The 19,549-nt window shown below is 41.2% G+C and overlaps 1 protein-coding gene across 3 annotated transcripts in view; it reads left to right on the plus strand.

Annotated features, from left to right (window-relative positions):
- The first annotated feature begins 1,547 nt into the window (after positions 1-1,547).
- The window catches only part of ARHGAP28 (Rho GTPase activating protein 28), a 77,275-nt gene continuing 59,273 nt past the window's right edge, over positions 1,548-19,549 (plus strand). For 2 of the 3 annotated variants that reach the window (XM_009470718.2, XM_087756128.1), the window contains exon 1: positions 1,548-1,845. In XM_009470718.2, coding sequence (XP_009468993.1) covers positions 1,715-1,845 — 131 coding nt within the window. In that variant the 5' untranslated portion in view covers positions 1,548-1,714. Of the gene's footprint in view, positions 1,846-14,194; positions 14,380-19,549 lie in introns of all 3 variants that reach the window. The other variant, XM_087756143.1, reaches the window with a different exon arrangement.

The following is a 19,549-nucleotide window of genomic DNA, read 5'->3' on the forward strand; positions in this document are numbered from 1 at the left end:
TGCATTCTCCCTGGTCCTCACTGAAGGCACTGTGGGATATAGTCCTGATGCTGTGAGCAGTAGGCAATGCTTCCAAAGTTAGCTTAGAGCCTCCTCCTTCATTGCTAACATATGTACATGGTTGCATGGTGGCTCCCAGACGGCCTTCAAGCTGCCATGGAAGCAACCATGATTTTATCTTGTGCAACCTGGCTTTAAAATATTTAATCCAGGACATGTTAACAGTGTAACAAGAGCAAGCCTAGAGGCTTTGTGTGTTCAAATATTTATGCTTCCTGGGTGAGTCTTGCAAGAAGTGCTGCCAAGTGTACTGTTATCAGTGTCCTATGCCGGCTAATTTAAAATTAACTTGGGCACTGCCTACATGAGTCGCAGCAACATATTTGACTGAAACTGTCCTGCCCCTTCAGGCATGATATAGAGCTCAGGGGGAAGATGGAGATGAGATTAATCATTTTTGTGCCCTTCAAAACTTGAGCTACTTTGCTAGGTGGAGAGACCGACAGTGCAATTTAGGCAGCCCTATAGCAATGCTAGTGAGACAACCTTCGTTCAAGGGGGATGTGGAAGAGGAGCCTGACATGCATTTTGCACAGTACCTGCACTGGGGACACTGGCCTCAGCTCTGACAAAGGTGCACAGAGACTGCTGTTTCACCCACATGCTCACAAGGAGCTCAGAGAGTGGTGGCTCATAGAGTAAAATTGGGGACATCCTTCCCATGATTTCATAGGCAGGACAATAGTTTTCAGGAATAGGCATTTATCAGAAACATTTCTTTTTAAAAAAACCCAAACACTGAAGAAGTGGGAGAGGAAAATAAAGGGCTGTGTGAGTTTTCTCATTTTGCCCACCAGGTTTTCTCTGAGTGTTACTCCAGAGCTGGACCCCAATAATTTTGCTTGCTGGTTTCCTTTTGAGAGAAAAACATTCAATTAGCATACAAAGATCAAGCACAAGAATGAAAAAATATCAAGCGCCTCAGAGTGTATTTATTTATAGGATTGCTCCAGATGAACGCACACTATTGTAAAAATAATTCACTCATTTCCCAGTGCCCTTCTCATTATGTACACAGCTGTATCAGGCAAAACGAAAACTTAATCTGTTTTCAGAAGAAAGCAAGCGCAGTTCCCTGCCACAGAAATGATCCAGCATGTAGGAAATCAAGGTTCCTGCTCCGTGATTATTTAAACAGAGCAGAGCCTACTCAGTTTCTGAATCTCTCATGTAAGCAGCTTAAATGTCACTCCCTGCTCCGCCAAACCATGTTTTGTGTTTGAGTAGTGCTCTCCACTCATTCTGCTGCTTAGCTGGCAGATAATTTCACTTAGTTGAGCTTATTTCAGGAGCAGGAGAAGTATTAAGAAATTGACTCTTAAAAAGAAACAAGAAAGAAAGGAAGTTTTCCTGGCAGTCGCTCGGTGCTGTGCAGGATTATCATCTCAGGTTTCTAGTTTCCTAGGAACGTAGTAACTTCCCTGTCGGTTGTTTTGTGGGCGGTGTTTTTGAATATATGCTAATTCAGCTTTCCTGACAGGGAGAGAAGCCGTGTCTCAGTTACACAGCTCTCCTGACAGCCAACGGTGGCAAGGGGCTGCTACGGAGCCAGGCCATGCGCTCGCGCTCGTGACAGGACCGCTCACCCTCCCATCGGGGCCCGTCGGCACCCCCTGGACGCCTTTGTCACAGGCAGCGGGGCCGACATGTGCCTATGACCATGGAGATGAAGGACTCGGGCAGCGTGGTCCTGACAGCTTACCATCCGCACAACCCGGCCAGGATACCGAGCATGGAGCAGAGCTTTGTGCAGGACATCCCCCCCAGCCATTCACCCCCCAGCAGGTAAAGTTGAGGGACGGGGATCGGTGCTGTGCCCTAATGTTTCGCCGGGGTCGGTCATGGGTTTTGCTGACTGTATGTCATCCTGAGAGCGCTCCCCAATCGCTCGGCCAGTTTGCGAGCACTTTGGTCTTGCATGTTTCTTGCCTCCACCAGGGAAGTGATTCAGCCCAGTGCTGCTGGTCAGGATTGGGAGGGGGAAACACGAGTGCTTATTTTAAATCTTGTAAGTCAACAGATCAGGCCAGTTTCCTGCCCAAGATACTCAACAAGACAATCCCCAGGAAAAAAAGCACGCGAATCAGGCTTCTGCTCAGGTCATTTAGGACTGTATTACAGAAAGTGAGAAGGCTAGAGTGACTGAGTCTGGCGCTCAGAAAGTTGATTCTGGCTTTGGTTTAGAGGATTATTTAATTCCTTCCCCATTCACCCACCAGGGCAGGACCAGCCCTTGCCTTTTTGTGAAATTGCAGTTGCTGCTTTGCACACCCACATACACACAATGGGAGACTGCATCGTTAAAGACTTAGTCTAAATACAAAAATTCCTTTGGGTTGCAGGAAACTAAGCATTGTCTTAATTAATGCAGTCGTGTGTATGTTTACTTCCCTGCTCTGTAAGAATGCATGCATTTGCACGGTTCAAAAATAGCAGTTTGGGCAATTTTATTGTTTTAGAAGATCCGACCTTTCTCCTAAATGTACGTGTCTGGGTTTTGCAATTTTCTCCAAAAGAAGTGGTACGAAAGTTCATACTGTAAAAAGTTGAGGAAAGTAGGAAATGTTATTCTGTGGCTTGACTAAAAAAATGAGAACTAAAGTCTGAGGAAGCAGTAGATGTCATTATCCCCAGGAATTAAGTCTGTGTCTTCTGTTAATAAAAATAATGATATTTACTTCATATTGTTTATTTATAGGCTGATAGCTATTTTGTTTTCAATGTCATTATTTAGGTTAGCTGCATCTTCCTGTTCTTTGTGTATTTCCCTGGCTGTCTCATAAAGATAACTCCTTTGTTCTGTTAAACTGTTGTTTGAGAGCAGTACCAAAATACACAATTTCATGTTAAGAAAAGAAACACAGTCTGGCCTTTTAGACGCAGTAAGAATGGCATTTGCTACTCAAAACAGAGAGCAGTGGTTTGGCATTGGGTTACTGGGGAGCATGTCATTTCTTCCCCAAGGAAGAATGCTAAACTCAATCTCCCTTTGAGTCTGTGAGCAACGGAAATGTGGTGTTTTGCTATTTTTCTTGTAGGTGTGCTAATTGTTTTAAAATGGTCTTGAAACTTAAGCTCAGGGTGTCTGAGGGTTTAAATCACATATGTGTCACCAAGAAAAGAAGAAGTGCAAACTGCAGTTCCTGGAAGGAAAAAATAAAAGAGGATCCTGGCGTTTTGATGAGGAACATATTTTGGAAGTTCCTGCCATGAGGCAAAGCCATGTGTCTCTCTATATATCTATGTACCTATAAGATTTCGGTGTTGTCTCCCCTTTCTTGTCTTCAGCTTCCTGCAGCTGTCTAATAGCAATAGCCAAATTCTGCCATATGGGCAGTCAGTGACCATCTGAGTTTCCAAAGCCTGTTCAAGAGAGAGATTTTATTAACTCAGCATGCAGTCCTCTGGAATGCAGGATCCATGAAGGCAAATGCACTGAGCATTTTAGCAAATGGTAAAATAGGCTCTGGCTTAATCCCTGCTTCATCTTCTAAGAACTCTTTCTTGGACTGCATTTTCTGTATAGTTTCCTCTGCCGCCATCCTAATGCAAGAAGCTTTACTATAGACTCTGTCTGGTGTTGATCCCTGGGGCAGCCACCCGCACTATGGCATGTTAACTTTTTGAGTCTCCAGAAGAATGATTCAAAAAAGCATGCAAAGAACAGAGGCGTTTCCTACTTTTTGTTTGATAACAAAAGCAGTTGGGACCCAGAGCCTGACTTTGAATTCAGTTGAGTTTGGTTAGATGTAGCTCTAATGAAGTCCATACTTCAGATATAAATCTGTGAGAACAGAATCAGTCTTTGACATTACCCTTTGATTTGATAAACTGCTGACCAGTTCTCTCTCAGCTTAGGAATCAAGATTTTTCATTTTCCTTCCTCTCCCCAAAACATTTCTCTTGTTTTAGAATGATGCTCCCTTTATATCAGAAGAACAGCTCCACTCACCAGAGCCATGCTTGGATGTGAGAGTCTCCCAGCTGTTTTCTCTTGCAAACACTTTCACTTTGGGAACCTTCTAAGCAGAGGTTTCTCACAGAAAGGGGAAGCTAATGCAGCCTCAGTCAGCATTAAACTGCTCTGCTTTCCACTATTTAAAAAGACACTGATAAAAAAGAAGGAACGATTTAAGTAACCATCATGAACCTCTAAACAAATGAGTAATCTTAAACACTCTTGCCAATCCAAGTACACAGCTGAGAAGCCCATGGACATCAAAGTTTACACTGATAAAGTAACTTAGATGCGTCAGTCCACTTGGATTCACATCCATCTACAACTCTTGAAGGGCCAATCAGGTAGGTATCCTGTGTGCATGTCTAAAACACACGGGCAGCATTAGCATCAGCATGAAGTATAGCAGCCACAAGTATTTTTACTCATAAGCCCGGTGAGACAAGAGAGTATATACCCCATTATATATTAGGGGATATTAGCTGGTGGGTTGTAAGGGGGACAGAAGAAGATGTGCTTTAGCTGCTTTGAATGGAAGATGCATCAGTGTGCAATGAAGGATGGTAAATTCACAGGTGTAACAGAGGGGAGAGCAGGATGAAAGTTTGACTACATAGTGATGCCATCACTAATCTGCAAAGGAGAATTCTAGCTTCCAAATTTACTGTTGGATAACATTGAGATTAAGAAGAGGGACCACAAATTCCAGCCATTCTCCAGAACAAGAGAACATCAGGGGGACTAAAGATAGCTATACTTAAATATGTCCTCCTCAGTTATTTATATCATTCATTTCTCTTTCTTCTTTTGTTCCATTTTGCAGACTTACTTACTTTACCAGTTCTATACATGGGGTGAGCACTGAAAACTGTACTGTTGAGTTTGCTAGAGGTCCAGGAGAATTCTCCAGCCAAATCTTCCTTTAATTCCATTAATGCAACTCAAGTTCATTTCCATTTTTCTCATGGGACATTCAGGTCACTTGACTTTGCTTGCCATCTGCTTTGCATCATTGTAATTGTTGATAACATTTATATTATTCATATCTTTTTTTACTTATTGCTTTTGAGAACAAGGTGTTGGAGAGGTCTCTCTTTTCTTTGCCTGGCAGTTAGATTAACTCTATGGCATATGAGTATAGTGGGGAGGATTCCTGTGCTTGTAGCATCCCCCTCACTTTGTTTTAATCCCATTTATTAGAACTCAGATGTCACAAGTACCAGTAGCAAACACCCCAGAATATCACACTATCCCTTTCAATACAGATATTGCCTCAGCACAAGGGTGAAAGTACTGATTTATGTTACGTAATGGTCAACTTTCCCATCCTCACTTCAGAGAATGAAGGACTTCATAGTTGTGCACAAATACTGCTCCTGGATTATACAGAGGAAAAGTGGGGCCACAGCCATTCGTCTTCCTCACATCTCCTTTTTATCCTGTTAGGAGAAGCTAGGAGGAGTTATTCCTGTGCTCAGAGGAAACAGGCATGCCCTCTATGCCACATGGCCAGTGAGCTCTCTAAGGTAATTATGCAATTAGGGGAGTACAAAGCATTCCTAAGTGAGTCATGTTCCAGCTTTCCTTGACTCAAGTACGACAGTTAGTGAGTTCCTCAGCCCATTTGTTACTAGCATATCTACCAACAAAGAACTCATCCTGCACTGCAAATCACAGATATTTCCACTGCAATAAGTCACTTATGCTTATATGTGCACAAGATAAGAATCAGAGAAAAGAAAAGGCACGTTCACAGGCTTCCTTCCTGCAGAGTGGGTTTAGAGCAGCTTTTAAAGGGCACATCAAGCTTTTTATACATGGAATAAACATCTTTATAATCAACACTCATGCAAAGAGCAGCATATATACTACCAAAACTAGGAGCTTGCTGTATAGGTAAGGGACAAAATGGATTTCAGCACCACTGAACAACGCAGCCAAGACCCCTTCTTAGCTTCTCCCCTAGTCAACAGCAAATCTGGCACTTTCAGTTGTTTCAGTGAAATACCTTTCCAATCTCTTCGTGTTCAGCATGTCTCCCTCCTCTTACTGTCAGGAGGTGACTTTCAGGCAGGCATCACTAAACTGTAGAGTCAAAAAAGAACAGGAAAAATTTCTGAAGATTCTATGTTGCCTTGAGTTACCTGCTGGTAACTTTCAGAAGCCAGCTCTCCATGTCTAAGACTTGCAGATTTGGGGTCAATAGTAAAGACATTACACTGGACAAGCATGGCACCAGATCTTTTTGCAATATTTATCCTCTCTTGCAAGCCACAAGATACTACAGAGATATGTCAGGGTGAGGTAAAGTGTCCTGAAATAATGACTGTGTCTCTGGAAGGAATACAACTGGCGGAGGAGCCTTTATGCACCAAAATTTGGCTTGTGACAAGAGGAGCTGTATGAGCAGTTCAGGTTTTATCCCAACAGAAGCAGATTTTATCACACTGAAGTAAGGTCTGTATGCCCTGAGGCTGAGGGATCTGGATTTAATTTCTGTCAGTGCTGATTGAGCAGCTCCCCTGCTCAGTTGTATACAAGTGATGTCAAGAATGTCTTCCAAGTGATGCAGGATAAACAACCTTAACTATTTTGGATGTTTATCTCACTCTACCATAAACTTCCCAAGAAGACAAAAATAAAAATCTCGCTCCTTTTCCACAGTAAATTTTGACATCACTTGGGCCTCTTGCAGTAACTTGGCCTCAAAACCTATGAAATTAAAATTTTAAAATGTGCTAAAAGTGGTAAAAGAAAACCCCGCAAAACAGTAGTCTAGGAAAAGACTGTATTGGCACAAGTTGGAAAAAAATATGTTTTGTGGAAAAAAAAATACAATTTCTAACAGGTTTCTAAAATATTATTTTAAAGTATATTTTTTATAGATGCTAAGAATGATTATTCTTAATAAAATATTTACCAGAAGGATGCATATAAATAAGTCAGACAATAGTAGACGCGCTTTTCCTGTAGGTTTTAGAAATACCTACAGAATGTCCTGTGGGAGCCTCACTGAGGAATGTAGTATTTATAGCCAGTTCCTCATGTTATGGTTGAAACTAGAGTTGGCTTCTCTGGTTTCTTTTTAGTTTGGTGCTCCTGCTGCTCTCCCTGGTACCTCCATATGTAGAGCTGATGGAAAACATCTGGCACTGTCCCTTTGATCATTTTGTTTGGTTGAGCATTTAGCCAGCTGCCCCATTCATTTTTAACCAAGTCACTTATCTCTGATTACATGAGGGTTGGAGCTGCCTACAAAAAAAGCGTAAGACCTGAGAGTCCTGCATGCCCTACACAGACACCTTCAGATTGCATCTGGCAGACTGACAGCACTGGCATAACAAACTGCCAGGAATCAAGAACCGTAAAGTGTTATTTTTGCACAAGAGATCAAAATAATTCAGTGTAAATGTGTGGAAAATGTGCAGTGGTGGGAACTGCAAGGCACAACTATAGAACGGTAGTAAAAGTCCTAGCTAGAACAATATCTGAAAAGCATCTGGTTAGCACTGTACAAATATAGAATCACATCCTGAAATAGTGTGGAGTATCCATAGCAAACAATCAAGTTAACATCCTGGATTTTGGCTAATCACAGTACTAGCAGCCACTTGGCCCGCTGTGGTCCTTTGCTCTGTCTGGCCAGGCAGCACAGCAGAGTGAGGTGAGCAGGCAGCACGTCCGCCATCAGGGTGGGACTGTGCTCTATCCAGCCTTCAGGTACCACCGTGGTGGGTGCATCAAAAGAGCACAGGAGGGAAACCAGGAGAAGGGTGTCCAGAGTCACATCCCAAGTTGGTGACTGAAGCCAGGCATCCTATCTAGCATTTTGGCCCCTTTGCCTGCCTCCTTCTTTCTCTCCTGGTGGAAACAGTCCCCATTGTGGTCTCCCATGTCCTATTGTATGTGCCAGGGACTCAGGAGACAAAAAGAGAATGCAAGGGGGTGGGAGGAAGAGGGGAGCAAAGGAGGATGGGAGAAGGACCACCTTCACAGGTATATGACCTGATTCTTCTCCTTGTGTGTAAATAAAAGGAGTTGGAGTGAGAAAAGAAATGTCTCCCAAAGGATGTTGTGTGGTAGGGCCATTTAGAGCTGACTCCTAAGTCCCACCAGACACATGTGGCAATGGGTTTTGGAATGGCATTTAAGTGGTGATTTTGAAGTCAAAAGCTGAACTGGTTTAAAAGACAGGTTGTTTGAAAAAGAGCCCAATTACCCTGAAGGACTATTTTAGCAGAGGTCAGCAGAAGCGCTTGAGTTGGCACCCCCTGTAATTAATGCAAGGGAAAGACTTATGCTTTGTGAGGGATCCCTCATCTCTGTAATTCATTTTTTCCCCTGCCTGTATCTGTTAACTTTCCAGACACTGCTAGAGTCTCTGAGGAGACTGGAAAAAACACTGGAGCAGGGAGGCTATTATCAGCTTGTTCGTCTGAAGACGGTTATGTTTTCTTATTTAGGATGTTATGTGTAATACTTGGCTACTGTCAGCCTGTGGGGTTTTCAGATGTGCAAAATCATCCAGTTTAGGATGGACCTATGTTTAGACAGAAGAAACCTGAACAAAGGAGAGACAGAAATCTCTGCTACTAAGCGTTGCCATTATTGAATTTCTACCTGAGGACTATACAAGCCTTTTAAAACATCTCTTTGTGCAGAAGTTGCTCTGAGCATGTAATGAGCAAAATAATGACCATAAGTCTTTTGTGGAGGGTAGAAGAGCCCTGCCAGTGCAGAGAGACAGAGGAGAGAATACACTGCAAACCTGTATCAGATACAGAAGTCCAGCTGGGTTGACATCATTTACCAGCTAAAAGACAAGTAAAGCAAGAGGCAAGCCAGGGAACTATATTTTAAACATCTGTGAGTGAAACCTCAGGACATCAGACATCGGGTCACTCTCACAGTTTGCTACAAGAGATGGAAGAAGCTCTAGAGCTGTAAGTCCTCATGTTTTACTGCAGCTAATCAGAAAAATACTAGTTTCCCAATGGACAGATTTGGGCAGGGAATAACAAATTTATACAAGGCCTGAATTTGACTCACTGAGTAGTATGTTCCTCACTAACTACACCCCTGCAGATATCAGAGAGTCTGCAGTTACCCAAACTCTGGTTTAGTCTATGCAAACTCTAGATATGATGATGGAGAGCCTCCTCCCCATCAGTTTCTCTTTCTCTGGCTAACAAAAGCTCAGAACAAAATATCATCCAAGGTTATTTTCTGGCCCAGTGATGATCATACATAGTGGTCAACAGGGAATCTAAAAGTGAGAATGTCAGATCCTTTTTAAGGTTAACATTAGTATAAGAGCAATAAGTGGATTTCTGTAGCATTCAATCTAACATTAAATGTTCTGTCTTTTTTTATATTCTAGTCTAATAAAAGGTCAATAATAAATCCTGCAGTGGAACATCAAGTGGGATATGAGCCTTGTTTATACACATGGACTGAGTTAATGGATACCTAGGTGTAGTAATGGAGGTTTTACCTCTGAATTCAGTGGAAATAGGATCAAGCCACCAGAACTCAGATCTTTTTATCAATAACTTTGCTTACAGTGCACAATCTGATTATGCTACCTCTTGTCTCAGCTCAGGCTGACTTCCTATTTAGTAGGATTCTTGCAGAATAAGACATCAGTATGAAGTCTTAGATAATTTAAACATAATGGTGACTAGGCCTGTCTTCCTTTTACAATACTTCCCTCCATTATTCAAATATTTGGAAAACTTGAGTTCTAAATATTTGTCTGGATATATTGGAGATGAATATAAAACCTTTGCTGTAGTTAAAGGTGAAACATGGAGCAGGGGAGCCCAGGGCATTCTCTGAAGAGGTTTTGCTGGCTTGGCTGTCCTTGGCCATTTCTGGGCCAGATGGTGCTTGTATCACGCATGTGCAAGGGAGCGAAAGGAAACAACGAGCTTATCCTGATGAACAGACACAAGGGAAGCCTTTGTACTCAGGCTGCAGCAGGATTTCACATTGAAAGTGCTCACTTCTGGAGAGAGGGTGGGCAGAAGGAAGCAGGGACAGTTGGCCAAGCACAGGAGAGGGGTCTTTTAAATATGTGGGAGTCTTTAGTCTCCTGCTGAAACAATTGTGTCCACCTTGTGTAAGGTCCTTCTTACATCTTCCACTCACAGGATGCATTTCCCCATAATCGCCAGTGATCTGCTGAAATCCTTTGATGCTGCCTTGCTTGCTTTCTTCCCTCCTTCAATTAGCAAAAGCAATTAAACCATGAGAACTTAAGGATAACATTACTGGAAATGTGAGGTTTCTGGAAGTATTCATTTATTCTTATTTACGTGTGTGTGTACAATATGTACAAGTCCATAGATGGAGCATGAAGCTTAAGGCTACCCATGTGCCACTGGCAATTCACAGAGTATAGGGCAAAAATTAGAGTTACTTATCCCACAAGTCAAATATCAACTGGAATCTTCTTCAAGCATATGTCTTCAAGCCATCTCTTGCCTCTGACAAAGAGTGGCAATTAAACAAAGGAACCTACTATGTCAGTTTTTGAAAAGCCTTCTTCAACATACAGGACTTCCATGTTCTGTATTTAGGAAGCACACCACAGATTTTTGCGAGGGACATTGACTCTGCAGCTGTTTTGTGTGGTCAAGATGCTTTTCATCCTTAATGGACTCCATCTCTTACAGCTTTTTTTAACTACTGATTTTTTTTAAAAGAGTTAGCTAACCCAGGCCTGATGTTAACTGTGCCACACTCAGCAATGCAGTAAGACCACGCAAACCAAACCAGCTTGCCTCAGTCTACACTGAACACAAGTAAATCTGCAGTTAATTACGTTGCGTGCCATGCAACAATGAGTCACTGCAGTTTTAAGGAATCGCCCATTTGTATGGTGAGTTTATTGTCATAGGATGTCCTTGGAGAACCATTTTCTCTTTCCAGAATCAACCATGGTGTATGATATTCATGTGGGTAATGAGGATGTCTATAATTAACACCGTTAGTGTTATCAAGAATTCTAAAAGATACAGTAAGTTGTACTTTTCACATTTAACCTTCTCCTACTTACATGGAGACTTACTGAAGCAAGAAGGAGGTGTATTGGTTTTTTATTTATTTCACAGTCCTTTTTTTTCTTTTGATCTCAGACACAGGACACTGAAATTTGTGCACTATGCATATGTAAGGCCCAGTTGTGATGCCTGTATTCTGACACCTATTGAAAATCTATATTGCAGGCAAAAAGGAATCAAATACAGCAGTGAAAAAAATCAAAAGGTTCAGTCTGACATTAGAAAGTTTAACAGCAAGGTAATAAATCCATGGCTTTAGTGAATTTCATGATTAGCACGTAACAATTACAACACAGGAATTCAGGTTATCTTTTTATGGGGTGGCCGCAAGCAAACCCAACCTCCCTTTGCCTGTGTCCGGGAGCTGTACAGTGATGCTGGCACAGCATTTTGCCCAAGAAAATAAGCAGGCGCAGCACCACACTACCAGAGCTATAGGGCTTCTGGCCTGGAGGAGCCTGTGTCCAGCCCACTGACACAGCTATAGGTGGAAACTTGAAGGCTGGAATTCAAAGTATTTAGACTAATGCTTCAGGACTGATAAGAAAAAAAAAAAAAAGAGTATGTTTTTTTCTGAACAGGTCACTCTGCTGATTAATAGGTTAGGCTGGGCATTTTCAGGTCCGGGTGCATAAAGTAAATAGGTATAAAGTTATACTGCATTTTTCTCAAATATTTTGCAGGCTGGAGGGGAAGCTTTACGCAACTTACCTGAACCACAACAGAATATCTCATTCATTTGTGCAAATCAGATTCCTACCAGAGCAAAGCACATGAAGAAGGAGTGGTGCTTGTGATATTCAGGTCAAAAAGCTTATTGACAATGCTATCAAGGTATTCATCATCTGAATCCCTGCAGACTCCAGCAGAAGAGTCAAGGGTACAGCAGGGATCCAGAACTAGTCCTATGAATAAATTTTAAAAAGATTTAAAATTTTTTTTAGGTTAGATTTTTTTTCCCCTAACTTAGCTAATCCATGTGAAGAGTAGAGTTCTGATTTTCCTAGCGAATAGAGCCTAAAATATCTTTTATTTCTTAAACAATAGATAGGCCAGTCAGCACCCGAATACCCATTAGCATCTCTTTCTAATTAAATCTCATCAGCTGGATTAGGAATATGATGATGTTCAGAGGCTGAATTGAGCCACATTCAGACACTGTAAATAAGGTTCATAACCTTTATTCTTGAGCTGTCATTTCAGCCTTTGGTTTCTGAATCATTTCATGGCATTGATCCAGGGCTTCAGTTATGCTGAAAAAGACATTGACATGAAAAAGACATAAGTGGGTGGAAAAACATCATTCAGCAGTTAGCTGGGTATATATGCTGAAAGTATGTCTGTAATTCTGTGAAGGAGATGGTGTTACTAAGAACAGATTGGTTTCTGAGACTGCCTTGAACCCAGCCAGCTGTAGTTAAACCCTCAAAGGCTGACGAAGTGCATTCCTAATTATATCAGTGGAGTGGATGGTTAGATTAAGTTACCTCCTTTGAGGTTATCGGTGGTGAGTTTCTATCACTGAGATAGATAGATAGATTTTGTATTTCATCCAAACCAAAGGGGACCTCAGACTGTGCAACAATAGAAATGAACCAAACACTGAAATGATATGCATCTGTGGGGCTACCATAAAGCCCCCAGATAGCCACATCCCATGAATTCACTGGACATAGCACTAGCAGTAACATTTGATAAGTAATGTTTGAAGACTTCAAATAAATTTAAACTTAGTATTGGATTCATCTTTGAACTTAAGTAAAGCAGTTTGCATCAGGTACCAGAAACAGTCAGGAAAGTAATAGACAGTGGGAAGAGATTTTCTGATATCTTTACAGAAAATGCATATTTATGGCCTTGGCCATCTTCACAGGGTCTTACAACATTCACTGACGTCAACAAACTTAAGCAACTGGTATAGTTGAAGATAAGAAGCTCACTATTTATTTTTCTGTGCTTTCCTGTGATCTATATTTAGTTAAAAACTTAACTTAATACCACTTTTCCATCATTCGTGACAACCTAAAAATGAGTAATGCCCTATAATGTGGTTACAGCAGACCGAATTTAGCATCTTCTGAAGATCACTTGAAAACGATGAATAGGTCTCGGGGATAAACAATGAACAATCCATACTTATGTATGGTGAGAGCAGTGACATATTCTTACAGAAGGGGAGGACACTTCTTAATCTTCAATATCAATTTTACATTTGATGAAAAGAATTTGCTCACTTTGCAAAACTGCTGCTGTGCATTTTATGTTTGGGAGACGTAAGGAAAAATCCTGTTTGCTTAAGCTAACATTTCTGCCACCATTGGCCTTTCTCACATTTAAACTGTGCTACCTAAAGGCAGAGAGATGATACAGTGCTCTGTACATGCCAACTGGAAAATCCTGTTTAGAATTATGTGGTGTGATGGGCTGATCAGATAAGTCATGTCTGTAGAGAGGACATGTTTGTTTTAACTGTTGAACTGTGGAGGTTATAGAGAGTTGAATCTTTAGCTTACAAATGTAATTGACATCTCACAACATTTAAGGCCAGATCCAAAAATCCTCTTGGCGGCATTACGCTTTGGGCTTGTCTCTCATGATCTAGATGTGCCTGCAACCAGCTCTATGTCCTTGATATATATTGCAGTGCTTCTTTTTGGTCATTTATGCTATTCACTCCATTCACTTATTTAAAAACTCTTAAATTCCTCACAGGGATGAATCAGTTATTGAATTTCTCTGTAATTACATTTCTATTGAATCCACTTTGTGCGTGTATTGGAATTTGATAGAAAACAATAAACTTAGCCAAAAGCTACTGAACGACACAGGAAAGATAATTGAGTGGGGCAATTCTGTAATGGTCACTCATGATGGAAAAACTTAGCAAGTTCAATGTTTTTCCTATTAAATTCATCATAGTCACTTTTTTGGATTGCCCTCAGAGAAATATACTTACAAATGGAAATATTATCACAACTTAGCACTGGACCCCAAAATCCAAACAAAACAATGAAGCAACACAGACTTTCCTTCCTATTCTGATTGCATCACTGGAACCACTGCCTAATAGAGGGATTTTGTTTGAAAAAACTTCCTTCTGTGTTTTTTACAGTGCTGTGTGTCTGCATTCCTGTTCATTTGTATGCTTGATTAGCTGAAATCAAATACAATGATGCAGATCTCCAAGCAGCTATAAAAACTCAAAGTGAGCAATACTAACAGCAAAAGAAATATTCTACATTGCGATCTTCATGGGAATTGCCGTGCAGAAAGCAGAAGAGCTGATGCAAAAATCATGTATGTGTTTTTCCTTCGTGTTATTTTGTCATTATGTAAGTGCTCAGAAGTTTGCTCTTTCGCAGACTTCAAATAGCCATGTGGACAGGTAACAAAGGATGTCCCTGGCTCATGCACAGCTATCCTCTGGCTGGCAGCTGCAAAGTGGCTAGATTTTAAGAAATTCTGTAAGTATCAAGCTGAGGGATTTTTTCCTCTACCCGTGATATTCTCTATGCTTCTGATATTACTTTTGACTTTCGATGAGTTGCTCTTTGTGGTTTTGCAATAAGTCCTATAGATTTTGAGAACGGGGAAGGTATTTTGGTCTTTGCAGTTGATGTTGTGCCTTCTAGGGATGAATCATTGAATTGATTTTGATCATAGGCATCAATTTAAATGAATATAAATATAATTTTTAGGTGCCTAAGGTAAGAAGATTGGTGGAGATTTATGTTATCCTATCCGTATTTTCAGAATGTGTAGCTTACGTAAAGATAAAATAAATTAATACAACCACCAATCAGAAACCTAATGAAGGAATCTTCCAATCATTAAAATAATCTAAAGAAACTCGAGATAAAACTCAAAATTTAAGGATAAAGTGGCAATTAGTTAAGGAAATAGGAAGTACATAAGTAAAAAAGAAAACATCTAAAATCTACTTTTATGACAGCCATGTTTTCACGCAAATGCTTTTGCTATGCAGATGAGGGGGGTTTTTTGCATTTGTCTTGTCATCAAACAAAATTTGGTTGGTCAGTCTTTGAAAATGAGACATGTTTGACAGCATTGGAGAAGATCTTGCTGAGTAGATACACTCTTCCATTACTAAGTAGTGAAGTGAAGGATAGACTGAAACCGTGATGAAAGTAGATGAAAGATTATGCAAAATTCTTTAGTTGAAGCTTATTTCAAATGAATCTCAACTTCAACATTTAGTTTTGATGTGGTGCTTTATTTAAATTACTGATTTAATCATGTACTTGTTGAAATTAAAGCTGTTGAAAAGTTCTGTAATTGCGTTATGTAGAAAAGAAAGCTTGTGACTAGAATATTAAATACTGATTGTTGAAATCAAAACAGTTACTCAGAAGTCTAAACAAGTAACTGAAACACTGATGTCACCAGGTCTTTCAACAAAGAAAGCATAAGAAAATACACATTCATACCAGATATGATGGGAGAACTTTTTTGAAAGGTCGAGTCTGTACATTTCTTTGTTGCAATCCTTGAAATGCCTAAAGTCCAATTATTTATTACACTGTATTTGAGTTCTGGCTATTATCGTATACAATATATAAATAGGAAAGTCCTGCTTCCCTGGAAATTATGAAAGAGTAGCTTCTTGGTTAGCTGTGGCCTCATGCTATGATCCTATGTTTGCCTAACAAAAATGAAATTCGTTTATTTTGCATAAAGAAACCAACTAAATAATACCTTGAGGGGAAATTCTTGACTTACATACTTCTACTGTCTGTACCATAGAAAGTTTTCTGATTTGCTCCATTTCTAAGTACTTTGAACACCTTTTGATGGATGGGCTGGTTTTAAGCCTAGTGACAAGATAAATAACGAGAGCAACACTGCGGCTCCTTTGAGCTGCTGTAGTTGTCTAATTTTCATTGGACACAAACTTTATCATAAACTTATTCTTAGTAGCACTTGCCCTGTGTTTCCTGCAGCATTCACTGGGCCTGATTCACACATTATTATTCGTACTCTGTTTCATATAGAAATATTATATATAAAATTGTTGAATTGTACTTTTGTCACAGATGGACATCTGGCGGAACTAATCGCATTGCCCAGTTGCTAATAAAGGACAAATTCGGGCAACTTCTAAGCTTGACTGTGGGATGTGCCAGGGCGTGCTCTGGGATCCTCCTGACCCATCTCCCAGCTCAGATCATTGCCTCAAAGTGTTACAGTGTGGCCAGAAAATGTTCCCTGTCAGTTCTCAGAACTGTAGCTCTGCCTATGGCCAGGGTGTGGACAGAAAGTGTAGGAAAAACAAACAAAATAGCTGCTCTCAGACTCGTATACCTCCTGGAGCTGTGACAAGTGCATCTATGCAAGCATTTTCTGGAGGAAACTTTAGAGGAATAGGCAGCTCACAAATTCAAAATAGCTTAGTTTCAGTTTGTTCCTTGTTTGATCAAAAGTTATTGTCAAATTCCCACCGAGCCCATAGGTACTGCCTGGTAGTCAGCTATCTCCAAACTACTTTCATTCCATCCTAGTTTGTTAGGACTCAGAAACACAGCAAGTTGTGATGACTTAACAAGCCACCACTTACAATGTAAACTTTTGTAACTGCCCAGGGACCTGCTTTTAGCACAGAGCAAATAAAATGTAACTTAACTAGGCTTTTACCTCTTTCATGGCAGAATAACTCTGAATTATGCCACATTTGCCATGGACTAAACTTTCACATGATAGTTAATATAGCTTAGTTGCCAACCAGGAACTTTTCCAGCAGTAGCAATAACATTATTTGTCTTAGTTCTTAAAATTGTATACATCTGAAACTCTTTCCCCTGGACCAAAAGAACTCCATAACTACACCTAAGAAAGAAATTTTCTTCGGTGACACATAGATACGAAAAAAGAGGCATTAGTGCTTCCTCCTGTCCCCACCACCACTTTCTGAGATAGGAAAAAAACATTTTTTTAATCCATGTATCATCTTAAAAGTTCTGGGCCATGGCAGTCAACTGTCAACTTCTTAAATAACAACACAGCATCAGGCATCCTTACTAAAATGATGATCGAGCAAAGTTTGATTTATATTGGCCATTTCACTGGCATTATCATTCATCAGTGCAGGATCCACAGCACAAATAACTTTGAGAAAGAAAGTTCTTTGAGAACATGTGCTAAGTTCATCTAAAATTTCTCTCCAAGGCTAGGAGAAGATTAACGCAGTCATGAAAGCAAAGGCCTGGTGCCTCTGTCAGCTCCTTTTCCAGTTGACCGAATGCTAAAATGATCACAGAAATTTCCTCTTAAGTCTCACTGCACAACCCACATGCATGCACAGCTCCAGCACAAGTGGTGGCCGCAGCCTGTGCAGGAGAAATACCCCTAACCTGCCTGCCAGCCAGCCAGCTTGCCCTAATTCAGGCTCCAAGCCTCGGACGTGAGCCCAGACGGCTCTGTCTTAAGAGTCAGCAGTGTCAGCAGAGCAGAGGCATGCGTCCCACCTCGGCTGCTCGCCGTGCCCTCCCTGCGGGAAAGCAGCTCCAGCTAGGACAGCTTCCAGTTGGGCAGCACTCAGTTTCAAAAACATCCATGTAAAAGCTGGCATCTGCACAAATCCCAGGTCTGAGGAAGTTCTGGAGATAGTTATAACTGTGCTGGAAAGGAAGAAGTGGAAAGCCGGGAGCTTGTTTAAAAAAACAAAGTGGCAACTAGGGTTTTATTTTCTTCCCGCTGCCTTCTGGCAGGTGACCTCAGTGGATGTGTGAGTGCTGAGCACTACATGGCAGCAGCCTAGCTTCAGTTCAGTTTGAATCCAGTTTATGAACAGCCGGAGAGCAGCTTCCCATTGTACCTACTCAGCCATCCTACCTGCCCCCATCCCCAAAAAAACCCAAGGCATTGGAATAACCTCTGATGCAGGTGCCAGTGCTCTCAAACGCAACGGCACACTCACCACACAGGTTTGGGGAGCTCATTAGAGGACATAGTCAGTGTTTTCTTTCCTTCAGCAGCTCCAAACTCCTCATGGTCCTTGTCCAAGCACCGCTGATTTAAGTTCAAGTTTAAAAAAAAGCAGCAGATCTCCCAGCTCTTGTTTTAACTCCATGCTTGTGAAAAGGTGATAAGGGCCAATTTCACTACATTGTCCTCCTCTACCAGTGCATGTATGGATTGTTTTACAGAAAAGGCAAAGCAAGAAAGGGGAAAATAAGAGACATCTTAAAATGCAAACCAAAGAGCTTATTTATATGGCAAAGCTAACATAATGCCATCTGGTTTATGTCTGGTCCCCATTTGGAGCTTGATCCTGCTGGGTACTTAGTGCTCAGGCCGTTCCCGATGGCACTCTGCGGAGCACACTTAACATTAAGTGCTTTACTGGATCATGGCCAACATGCTGAGCACCTCACAGGACTCAGGCCTTGCTTAATTTTTCTGATTTGTAGGAAAAAACTCTTTCCAGCTCTGAGCCCTGGCACTTCTGACTGAGATTTTTCCTTCCCCACCACACTCCAACCCCCATATTTTTTCTTTTTTATTCTGAATAGTCAGTGCCAAGCAGGGTTAGGCCACTGCTTGCCCGCTGTGGAAACTCCAGTATAGGCCACTGGCAGCTGGGGACACTCCAGGGGACAATATTTTAGCCTGAACTGACTTCCTACCCAGAGTTATTCAAAATTCCTTTTGCTCAACTTGTGAAAAAGAAAAGCTTCAGAGGAGAAGGGAGAGCGTGTAATAAATTCTTGGGCATCGTCAGTGTATATTCCAAAGAGGCAATGGGCTGTTAAATCAAATCAAAGAAATCCCTAGAACACCAGGACTCATGGTGTGCCTGACAGCATACACTGCATGAAATACTTCAAGTCGATAATTCTAAATGCGGCTGTCACCACAAGGTGCACCTTCCGTGCACTCAACTTCCATCTCTTTCCAATAACAGTGAATCTTTGCAAAAAGCAGCTGTAAATTACAAATCCTAAGCAAATTTTCAAATTTTATAGCCAGATCTGTAACCAGTCTGAAGACTATAATGAGAAAGGGATGACAAAGCAAGCAGAGACACTTTTTGCTGTCATGGCAAGTCTGCTCAAGGTTTTAGTTTCAGGGTCAGGCTGCATAATTCCCCTATCAGCTGATCATTACTCAATGCTTTAAAAATCCCTGAAGAGTACACACTTGCCATGGTATGGTCTCTCCTGTGCTCATTTGTGCATTTGTACATGTATGTATGTGTGTGGTGTGTGTTAGTTGCCTGCAGTGCATCAGCTGTGGTACCGAAGTGCAGACACCAAGAATTTTAGCCATGTGGAAAACCACACCACCTGTGGAAACCCAGGAACACCGCCCCTCACCTGCTGCCTGCTCACTCTTCCACTTCCTCCACAACAAAATGTTACCAGCATTGCAAACCTCCGGCCATCTTTATATAGCTGCTATAGTCTCTCAGCAGCCTGCCAGAAAGAAAAACAAAAATAAAGGAAATATT

This window comes from Nipponia nippon, unplaced genomic scaffold, assembly GCF_047370975.1.
Source record: "Nipponia nippon isolate SJK-2023a ecotype South Korea unplaced genomic scaffold, ASM4737097v1 scaffold_1, whole genome shotgun sequence".
Taxonomy (NCBI): Eukaryota; Metazoa; Chordata; class Aves; order Pelecaniformes; family Threskiornithidae; genus Nipponia; species Nipponia nippon.